Source organism: Panicum virgatum, chromosome 5K, assembly GCF_016808335.1.
Source record: "Panicum virgatum strain AP13 chromosome 5K, P.virgatum_v5, whole genome shotgun sequence".
Classification (NCBI taxonomy): domain Eukaryota; kingdom Viridiplantae; phylum Streptophyta; class Magnoliopsida; order Poales; family Poaceae; genus Panicum; species Panicum virgatum.
This window is the reverse complement of record NC_053140.1, coordinates 36,093,508-36,104,605: the sequence shown is the minus strand read 5'-3', so window position 1 is coordinate 36,104,605 and position 11,098 is coordinate 36,093,508. Positions and strand designations below refer to the sequence as shown.

Genomic DNA, 11,098 nt, shown 5'->3' with positions numbered 1-11,098 from the left:
ATTCACATCGGTGGGCTCGATGTGACGTCCTCACGTCATCGTAGTAATCGTTGTTTTTCTAAACTAAACTTCTATTTATTTTCGCTGTATTTTGAACTCTGATATTTTATGTAAACTTGTTTGTATAACTCCGCTTTGTAAATTAACCTTGAGAACTTTTGTCTGCTTGTAATCATCTGTGCTCGTCTTCGTGCGAGACTTCCAGTGTTTTTCGATCCTTAAACCGACAGACGTCCGGATTACACCGTTTTAAGTGCACAACAACTTAATTAACCATTAAGATGATAGTTAGTGCACTTAAGCCAGTTTAATTTGGGCGGTTCTGCTACATGGAGCATATGATACCGTTCCCCAAAACAGGGCCTTTGTCCGCGGGGGAGTTTTAAAGGCAGTTTGTTTAAGCTTCTAGGCAGTTTTTCAGCGTGAAAAGCCAAAAGCTCAAACAAATAGTAAACTTCTCATGCAACTTTCGAAAAGCTAAAAACTCAGAAAAGTTAAGTTTATATAAAAAGCTGAAAAGCTCAGTTTTACAAATTTTTTTCAGCCTTTTGAACCCAGAAAGTTCTTTTCAAAAATAAAAAGGTCAGCAGTATTTTTTCAGAAAAACTCCAAAAGCTACTGTTCAAATAAACAGACCCTCCGATGATATCTGGGAGAGATGCGGTGGCAAATGATGAGCGCACTTCTTGTTTTCCTCCTCTTCGACCAAGAAAGCGACATGTGGATCAGGGGCGGTCCCAGGGCCCGGCCACCCTGGGCACGTGCCCGGGCTCCCTGCTGAGCCGTGCACTAGTTTGTGCACTAGTTTGTATATGCACAATACAATTTGTTCAGGTAAAAAATAATAGACAATAGTAAAAATATATGATATAATTGTTTGTGCATGATAATTTTGCCGCTGCGTCTATGAGCTGCACGTCCAGGATAACCTTGTATCTGACACAAAGCTATAAATCATCATCAATCTAAGGTAGCAAAGAACAACACCATCAATTTATTATAGTTACTATGTTTGGCCCGGGCTCTAAAAAAGTTCTAGGTCCGCCACTGATGTGGATGCATGCATGAAACTAGATTGGGCACGGTATGCATGATTCATTTTATTAGTTAATCAACTATTATTATAACCAGTTATACAAATAATAATAATAACCAGGGACTCAAGAGTAGAGTGTCTCCAATTTAAATTTGTTCATGCGGTGTCGTGTCAAAGGTACATTGATGCAAACAAACTTGTCCTCTATGTACGTGCATATCCAGGACACAAGCTGCACAAAAATACAAAACTATTTATGGCTAATATTAACATCTGGCTGTGAATGGCCGAACCATCCACATCAGCACACAAGCTTATCCTAACCGAAAGAGATTTGGTTTTAGTTTAATATCACAGCCATAATTAGCACCAGAAAGGCAATGAAATGCTTTCCTTGCTCTTTCTGTTTGTTTCAAGAAAAAGCCAGAATAAATGGCGGCTCCTGCATCATCACACAAGGTGCATCGTCTGATACACAACAAGGTTGCTCGTCATCACTGGGGGGATAGAGAGGACAGGTCAGCCACAACGTTTATTTTCTTAACAAGGTCCAAATCAAGCCGTGTCACATCTTAGCAATACAGCACAATTCGGTCCTATGTTTAGCTTCTTGCGTCTGTCAATCAATTACCCCAAGAAACCTTGAAGAAGTGAACACGTCAATCAATTACCCCAAGAAACCTTTTTTTACTAGCAGAGGTGCACATCTGGTGCATGCTGTTGCAGCTGCTTGGGAGGCTGTGGAAGAGTATAGTTTTTTAATTAGAGCGCCGGTGGTTAAGTTGGACAGCCATAGCTAAGAGTCACCTCTACCCTCTAGCGTATGGCACAATATATTTAGGCCAAGTAGTCCATATGGATGGGATCCACACAAAGTAGTCTTTAGCTATTAGTATGTGCACAATGTTGGAAGTGAAAGGAGGTAGTATACTAGAGTCCCATAATTGAGTAATGTTGACGCAAAAATCAACACACTGAAATCCGAGGGCAAGTGTTCGCCAAGCACGGAAAATAGGCCAAGCGTGCTAGTCAATCTGGCCTGTTGATTGACAAGGAGACAGGGTAAACGTTAAATTCGAGGGTGTATCGGCTGGAGTTCTGATTATCCCTCAGATAGGCGTATCGGCAAGCTTTGCCGATACTGAATGCGACAAAAGAATATTTAAATGCAAGCGTGTAATAAACGAGTGCGTCGGCAGGATCAGCCGATGCACTAGACGACAAAACCGGCTTTGAGTAGCCGATTATGCATGTGTAACAAAATCTAAGCTACGAATGTGTAACTCAGATGATGTAAACTAAAAACAGATCTAAACCGGCTCTTGAGATAACAAAAGTGTTACTGCAAAACCTAAAGTCGATCTAATATATTTTTAGGTGTGATAATGGCCAAAAAACGTAGAAAAACCTACAAATCTAGCTGATATCGATAATTGGTGAATAAATCTAGACGAGACGACAGCGATACGCCCGGAAGTCAAAGCCTAGATAAACTCGATAACTTTTGAATAAATCTGAACGAAGACACAGCGATGCGCCTGGAAGCTAAAGCTCATATTTATTCGGTAAACAAAAACTTACCAGCAGATCAAGTCACTCGAATGTGATGCGTCCTTGATCAACTCGAAAGAACTCGTCGAAGAAGAAAAGAAAAGGCGAAGTCGCCGAAAAAGTAAATTGCAGGTAAAAAGTAGAGTTGTTTGATTGATCGTGTGATAAAACTTTTACCATGGACGAGGGTACATATTTATACTCTAGACTAACTTGACTGACAAGCAAAATCTAACTTAAAAAGAAATACTTAGATACATGGATTCTATACTTAGATACATGGATTCTATCTTCCCTTTCTGTAGAATCCCTGTGAATTAAGCTTCATCTTTTTCCGCCGAACAATGCATCATCGGCTTCCTTTCCTCGCTCTATTCTGATTGGTCCATGCTCCCTTAATCATCGGCGCAAAACTGATCATGCACATATCTTTACGGGAAACAATATAATATTCTTAATCTCGGAATATCTCGGCCATGCGTATGGAATAATATCATCCCTGAGTCCAATACGAAAACACCTTCTATTTTTGCTTAACCTGACCAATCAGTCCATGGAACCTCAAATATCTTTCCAATCTGAATTATCTCTTGTTACGTTTCCTCATATGTGAAGTCCAGGCATATATTGCTTAATATGCGTGATATATCAAGCTTGACTTATCAACTGTCCCATCTTTAAATCTATCGGCCCTCACACCTTCAATCATCCAAATAAAATGATCCGGCCAGAATGCCAATCACGGTTGCTAATGAAGACCATCTTGCCCCCTTCACACGTAACTTCACATGTTGCAAGCAAACTCTTGTTAGCTTGTGCTCCCCTTGCCACATGAGAATTCCCGGCTATTAGGCTTCCGACTTCATAATTCAAATTACATTGGATTTACCAAAATATGGTGTCAACAAGTAAAAGGTTAACCCATCGAGAGAGAGTAGTGAGTAAGGAGAGAGACTAATATTTGTTTATTTCGGGCTGCCCATATGCATATGGGCACCTTTTACTATGGACCGCTTTATGGGCTGGTTGCACAATGTATAAGAGCAAGACTAATAGTTACGCCGGCTGCCGGCTACAACAAATAGTAGGCCTCGCGAACATTTAATTAAGAGTGAAAAGTACAGCCAATGAGATAGACATTTAATGCGGTGTTGAAAGAGCAACGAATGGAAGCAGCCAGAGCACATATGCGCCCGCTTGAGCGAGCGACTTGCAAGCCACCCGCTCCCTCTCTCTCCTGCTTTCTCTCTCCTTCCCATTGGATTTCGCCCGCTCCCAATCCATCATAATACTTGCTCTAAGAGTAGTTGAATGAATTATTTATTAGCTATGGACATCTTAGCACCTGAAAAGACGAACATGGAGCAGCCATATGGCAGCCTGGTGGCATCCCAGTTGCAGGCTTGCAGTTATATCAGCATGCGAAAGGCACGCGTTTCACGGAGACTATTTTCTGCTCTACTACAATATTCAGAAAACATGGTTCAGGAAGTATTTCTTTAGAGAGGAGTGTATGCGTCAGCTGCCTTGGCAAGAATAGGAAAAGAAGAAACGTATATACTCATAGAAAGAAGTCAAAGGTCTTATTCATTCTTTCTAACAACAGTCATTAACAATTTAATAGGTCTCATCCATCTACTACTTGTTCAGAAGAGGTGCACACAACAATTGGCCATTTCAAAACTGGCTGGCACACAAGGATCTTTTCGCTTTCCTAGTACAGTATAACATATGTACAGTTGCTTCTGAATTTCTGAGCACTCAAGGAATGCTAGATGTATTTACAGTTACCAACTCAATGCATTTCGAGAAGAAAAAAACGGCAATAAGAAATCGGAATGGGAAGATCCATCGTCAATTCACCACCCTGGAGGAGCCTTGGTTTATAGCAGACGGGATGGTAGGTGTCTGCTGTAATGTTCATCCGTCAGTTGCACGTGATTTTTCTTGAAGTGCTCATGATTGATCACATATGGTTCTCAGTAGTTGGGTAGCCATTTTAACAAGAACGTTGACATAATCAGCAGACACCAGTCATCAGGATTAGGAATCCTGCGTAGCTCAAGCAATCCCAATACTGCTTAATCTTCAACTGCAGTGTTGAAGATGAAACTAGGGAAGACGGTTGTAATGTCCCTGAATGTTTGATGGGGCAAGAAATCAGTAAACAATCCTCAAGTCCCGGCTCATAATTATGAATGAATTTTGCTGTATTTTGCATAGATTCCACATATTAGTGTGCTTGACAACATTATGGCATACCTACTTTTTCACAAAGATCACAAGATCAGATACAAACCTTAGGTAGGGCAGCGTCATGTTCTTTAACAGTTTAGGGTGGCGTAACACGAATTCCTTCCATTCTTCTTGATTTATTTTTCCATCCCTATCGGCATCAGCATCTTCAAATGTCTGGGAAAACAGGTCCAGAATTACATTCGTGTAATTGCAGAAAAAAGAAATATTCAGAAATTCCAGTTGATTATTGCTTACCTTATCTATAATGGTCTCAAGAAGGTCATCTGATAATTTCACACCAGATTCCATCAAAATAGCAATGACCATTTGCTTAACCTATGAAATAAGCCATGCTGACAAGTCATATTACTTGCAATACACTAGACAAGGAACCATATCAAAGATACCAATAAATACGGATCACAAAGAACCTCTATCAACTAACCTCCTCACGCTCAATAAAACCAGTCTGCCTCAAGTCATACAGCCTAAATGAAACTGAAACATCCAGAAAGACAGATCCCAAAATAAATACGGATAAAATGATAAATACATGAACATAGAGGAAATAGTTCTTGCAAGTTGCTTACATACAATTGATCTTGTCTTCCATAGGTGCCAACGGATGGAAGACACTTAGAGCATGAATGAATTCATCAAACTCTATTACACCATTTTTCTTCTCATCAAACAGATCAAAAACCTGGATCATGGAAGCGATCTTAGTTTCATGTCATTATGTTTGAGGATAATAAGGAGGAAATAGAGTAACTGTGTATGATATGGTATATATCAAGAACTTGGAACATTTTGAAAAGAGCAAAGCAAAGTAAGGACTCACCCTATCAAGAAAAAGATTCTGGCCACTTGGAGTTTTGAACAAAGCCATCTGGAGCTCTTCCTGAAGAACATTCAACAGAGGAACAGATGCCAAAAACTAGTTATGACCAGTTCACTTTTTTTTTCAGAATGCCATCTTAGTTGTTGTATGCAAAAAGAAAGAGAATTCCTATCTCGTTTACTACTCCCTGTGTTCTCTTATGCAACAATTGGTCATCCCAACATGTTAGTACGCAGGGTAAAGAGATGCTGCTGAAAAATCAGCCCGATTATTGTTTTTTCTGACTTTGACTTCCTCGATCAAGAAATAAACACAAAATCACTACTATATCAGCATATAATAACTAAAATATTGGTGATTTTCACCAATTAAAACACAACCTTGGGATGGTAGAGGAAGGAACATGCCAACCAAGCATACCGTGATTGATGCTAGTATTATATTGGGCCCAATGGCACACGCAACATGGGGAAATTCAGGCAATCAATCCTATGGGCTGTCAAACAAAATTTTGTAATGTTCTCATGTGTACCTGTCACACGACAGTGTCCAATCAGCTAAAAGAACAAGAACATGACGATGTCTAGCTAATCCAGCCCTGAGGATTCCAATCTATTGCGTGCGGTGAACCAATTCAAGATGGATTTATGTACTAAGTGGCAGATGGCTTCCAAACATCGAATACAATCATTCAGGGATGACAAAGTGGGCCTGGTCACTGACTCCCTGCTCCCGTTTCGTTCATATTTAAATCCAATCATCCGCGACCAATAAATCGAAGTACAGCGACAGCTGTTTCATTCAAAGAAAAGACTGAAAGAAATTGATGGAGCCAAGAACATGCATAGCAGATACAGGAGTTCAAGAAGGATTTTGTTGGACGCACCTTGTGGATGAGGCCGTCGTCGATGATGGAGCAGCTGATCTTCTTGTAGAGCTCGAAGAGCGCCTCCACCTCGTTCACCGAGACTTGGCTCAATTAAATGCGCGCAAGAGGGCGTCAGATCGAACGGCATTGCGAGAAAATGGCGGACGAACCAGCCAAGCCAAGCGGAGATGGGGCAAGATAAGATAGGATTTTTACAGCATCGGGAATCGGCGGCGAGGCTTGCGAGCTGGCGGATGTCGAGGGAGGTCCAGCCGCCCCGGCGTAGCATGGGTCGGTAGTGGCGGCGGCGATGGTAGCTCTTGTTTTTTGCGGGGAGGAAGGTGGCGGCGGCGGAGGACGCGGCGGCGCCGTAGCGGCGCGAGGCAGCCGAGGAGTCGGAGCCGGGGCAGAGGACGGCGAGGCAGTCGGTGAGCGCGAAGAAGACGGCCTCCGTGATGGCGACGAAGGGGAAGAAGACCATGCAGAGGCGCTCCCCCAGCGACAGCGAGCTCTCCGACCGCTGCTCTCGCCCCACCGCCGGAACCATGAAACGCAGCGCAAGATCAGCCGAAACGGACTCCAAGAAAGGATTGCAATTGCAACCACCACCCACCATGTCGTCGTCGGAGAGTCGGAAGCCGAAGCGCGAGTCCATGGCGAACGGGGGCGCCGCCCGTGCCAGCTCTGCTCCCGGCGCCGCGGATCTCGGCCTCTCGGGTGAACTGGAAAAGCCAGCGGCGTCCGTGCCGGTGTCGCTAATTTAAGGTCAACCGTCCCGACCGTTCGTTTTTTTCTTTTTTAGTAAGTTTTTTTTTTCGTTTTCTGATTTCAAGAAAAATTTTCAAGAAAAAATTTTGAGGAAAAAAAAGACAGAAAAATTTGACGAGAAAAAATTTAGAGAGAAAAATTTGAGAAACAAATTGAAAAAAATTTAAGATGGAAATTTTGCTTCAGAAAAAAATTATTTAAAATATTTTTCATCCAGAAACAAACTCAAGGTAAAAAAAATTGCATTCAAAAATAAAAAAAACTTTGGTAATTTTTTAATTTGGGAATTTTTTTAAACTTTGCATTAAAAAAAAAGAAAAACACAGCTACTACCCCCAGGGCTCGCCGCCGCCGCCGGGGTGAGCTCGCGAGCGGACCTCCCCGCGGCCGCCGCCGCTGCCGGGGGTGAGCTCGTGGGTGGATCTCCCCTGTCCGCCGCCGACGCACTGCGGCGGGGCTCCCCGCGGGCCGCCGCCGACGCGCCACGGGCGGGGCTCCCCGCGGGCCGCCGCCGTTAACGCGCCGCGGGCGGGGCTCCCCCGCGGGCCGCCGCCGCCGTGCTGCGGGTGGGGCTCCCTGCGGTCCGCCGCCGACGCGCCGCGCCGCGGACTTTCCGCCCCGCCGCCGCGGGCACCGCGCTGTGGATGTAGAGGAAGGAGAGGGGGCTGCAGGAGGAAGGAGAATGGGGGAGGGGCGCGGGAGATGGATCTGAGAGAGAGAGAGGGACGGAGGAAGGAGAAGATGGGAGGCTGCGGGAGGAAGGAGGGGAGGTGCCCTGCGTGATCCAGCAAAGAGGTGGTAGTGGGTGGTGGGTCCCGCCATGTGGGAGGTGTTGAAAAAATCGACCGCACGGAAGAGAAGTCATGGTTACTGTAGAATCAGCATCGCGGGCCGTGCCGCCCCGGTGGCTCGTGCTGGTCGTGCGCCGCTTTATGGGCACACAGGCTGGTTAAACAAAGCCGAGGGCAGTAGTCGACGCATTTCTGATTTTTTTTATCTGCACTAGTGGACGCACGAATTTAATTTTTCTTCCATTAAGCAACAATGTTATTTATTTTCCTTCAAAAAATAATACACATGTTTCTTTTGCTTCCATAAATAATGATGTCAATTATTATTCTTCCAAAAAAATAATGATAGAAATTATGGGTGAAGGCATGTGCAAAGAAAAGTAAAGTGTGTGCAAAGAAAAGTAATATGCGAATATAACATGCGGATATAGAAAATTGCTGGTGTAAAAAATATTAGAATTTTGGTGAAAAATATTAATGAAATCAATCTCCTCCTCCCTTTCGTCAAACTTTTTGGCATGACAAGTGGGACCTCCATGAGAGGTAAAGTGGGCTTAATCTTGGTGAGAAGGAGTTTCAATTGTTTTAACTTTTTATAAATTTATAAATAGATAGAAAATACGGACGGATTTCTGATCAGCCTCAAGCTTGCTTGCTTGCTTTCTTTTTTTCTTTCTTTAACCCATCATCAATACACGAGCAACAATTTTCAGTGTTTTTTAAGGGCTCTGCCTGGATCCGTCGTTGACAAGGAGAAAGCCAAGCCAAACAGAGCGAACAAAGTCAACGAACTGGCTGCGGCTTGGAGCCTGTGATGCGGCCGGTCGCTTTCCACGCGATCCCCGTGCACTGTCAGTTTGGGAGGAGCCGAGGAGGGTGCCAGGGTGGTGCGACGCGGTAGGTGGTGGCGGCGGCGGCGGCGGTTTCGGTCCTGACGGCCTCTCCGTGTGTTTAGTTCCACCAAAATTTCCAAATTTTCCATCACATCCATCACATCTCCTATCACATCAAAACATTAAATATATCAAATAATTCATGCATGGAGTACTAAATATAGTTAAATAAAAAAACTAATTGCATAGTTTTGATGTACGTTGCGAGACGAATTTTTTGAGCCTAGTTAGGTCATGGTAGGACAATATTTACCACAAACAAACGAAAAGTGCTACAGTGTACTACAGTGATTGACGTGACTTTTTTTCCCCAATTCCCCTCATCTAAACACAGCCTTTATCAGACAGGCAGGAGTGCAATAAAGAAACATGGTCTTGTTTGGATGGGCAACGATTCTAGCACGCACATTTTTTGAAAAAAAAATCTCGCATACATGAAGCATTAAATGAAGTTTGTTTGCAAAATCTTTTTAGGGATGGGTGTAATTTTTCGCGACGAATCTAATGATGGTAATTAATCGATAATTAGCTACAGTGATGCTACAGTACCATCTTCTAATCGCGCGGTCAAATGCCTCATTAGATTCTTCAGGGTCACTAGCACGGGGTTCTGAAGTTGGTTTTGTAAACTGACTTTGTTTGACACCATAATTAGTGGTCAAAATTTGTTACTATTTACTGGCGCTACAATTCTTCCCAAACCAAACAAGGCCATCGGCGAGAACAAAACAGATGTTGATTTTTTTTAAAAAAAGAGTTTTGGATCAAATTCTAGGAATCTGCTTTGCTAGCGACCATGTATGGATGGATGAAAAAAAATACGTATTTATCTTGGTCTGGTGCATACACCAGATTGGTCTTCTCCTTCTCATGCAGATCTAGTAGAATAGTCGCGTCCGTAGATTCAATTACCAGTGTATCCGCTCATGTAACCAATCAAACATTTTTTTTTCATAGTCGTTAGATTTGTCCATTGCATGTAACCAAGATGGAGGAAAGTCATAGGATGGAGGAAGGAAACCGTTCTCTCTCTAGAAGTAAAAATAAAAATTGGATAGAGGATCAATCAGATCTGCTGAGAAAGTGAAACTAGAAAGATGATCCAAGTGATAAAAATAGCTAATATAATCTTCAAAATCTTAACTTGCCTGCAGAGATGGCGACTACTACTAAAAGCTGGTGATCGAGGGCGACTGGATGACCTGATGAGGAAGGTCCGCGGGTGGGTCCAGATTTTTGTCGAAAGCAGGGGAGATGAAGATGCTTGTTTCTAGGGAAATTTGTCTACATGATACTCTCGAAACGTGATTTTGTGCGCTGCACACTCCACTCTTTGAATTAGTCTGCAGCACACTTTGAATTTATATTTTTGTGTGCTGCACATTGCCGCCCTTAAATAATTCTTTTTCAATCTAAGAGGTGAGAGAAAGCCGAGTAAAATGACCAAAATACGCCCAGAGCCTTATCTCCTCACCCTACCCATTCCCCCTGCCCCCGGCGCCCGTGACGGAGCGCATCCGCCCCCCCGGCTGCCTCACGACGGCGGCGCCCTGCGGCGAGCGCGTGTAACATCCCAAAATTCACCAAATCAAATTGTACGCTTAATTTTTTTTTAAAAAACCGTTTTCATCGTTGAGCTCCAGTTTTTCCCAAAAACCCTAACCCTAATATTTCGGGAGCCTTCCCTGTTCCGAACATCCCGATGTCCAATCCCTGTTACGGCCCTCTCTTTTTCCTGTGCCGCGCGTCACGAACCACCGTCCGCCGCGCCACGCCCGACCAACGCGCGTGCGCGTGCAGTCGCGGTCGGCGCCGCGATCGGCGCGAATCCCGCCCCCCTTTTTCTCTCTCTCTCTCTCTTTCCCATTTGGTGCGAAGCAACCGGCGGCACTCCACAGGTGGGGGGTTCGAACCCCCACTGGGGCGGATTTACCCCGCCTGTGGAAAAAAAAACCCCCTCGCTGTGCTTCCGTTGAGCTTGGCTGTGCGACACGGCTCTTGGGCGACGGAACCCGGCCCATGTGGCTACGGCCCGGCCCAGTGGGCGACGGAACCCGGCTCATGAAGGTTACGGACCGGCCCAGGGCCAAGGTGCCGCCAGTCCAAGCCCGG

The 11,098-nt window shown here is 44.2% G+C and overlaps 1 protein-coding gene across 2 annotated transcripts; it reads right to left on the bottom strand.

The window, feature by feature from the left end:
• Nucleotides 1–4,153: 4,153 nt before the first annotated feature.
• Nucleotides 4,154–7,274, bottom strand: LOC120707181 (calcineurin B-like protein 9). 2 transcript variants are annotated; one of them, XM_039992007.1, is made up of 9 exons: nt 7,148–7,274; nt 6,751–7,054; nt 6,553–6,635; nt 5,667–5,726; nt 5,420–5,528; nt 5,271–5,323; nt 5,081–5,161; nt 4,887–4,999; nt 4,154–4,723 (listed from the first exon to the last, which is right to left on the bottom strand). In XM_039992007.1, exons 1-9 carry the CDS (start codon nt 7,187–7,189, stop codon nt 4,669–4,671), a joined length of 900 nt encoding a protein of 299 aa, XP_039847941.1. In that variant the 5' UTR covers nt 7,190–7,274; the 3' UTR covers nt 4,154–4,668. The 2 variants fall into 2 exon arrangements, with proteins under 2 accessions (XP_039847941.1, XP_039847942.1); XM_039992008.1 differs by having other exon boundaries at nt 4,658–4,795.
• Between the last annotated feature and the right edge of the window lie 3,824 nt (nt 7,275–11,098).

Excerpts from the sequence above, each read along its gene's own strand:
- LOC120707181 (XM_039992007.1), bottom strand. The coding sequence starts at position 7,189 with ATGGACTCGCGCTTCGGCTTCCGACTCTCCGACGACGACATG. Across the intron at positions 5,727-6,552 it reads ACGACGGCCTCATCCACAAG|GAAGAGCTCCAGATGGCTTT; the intron begins GTGCGTCCAACA and ends AATGTTCTTCAG. Across the intron at positions 4,724-4,886 it reads ATGACGCTGCCCTACCTAAG|GGACATTACAACCGTCTTCC; the intron begins GTTTGTATCTGA and ends TCAAACATTCAG.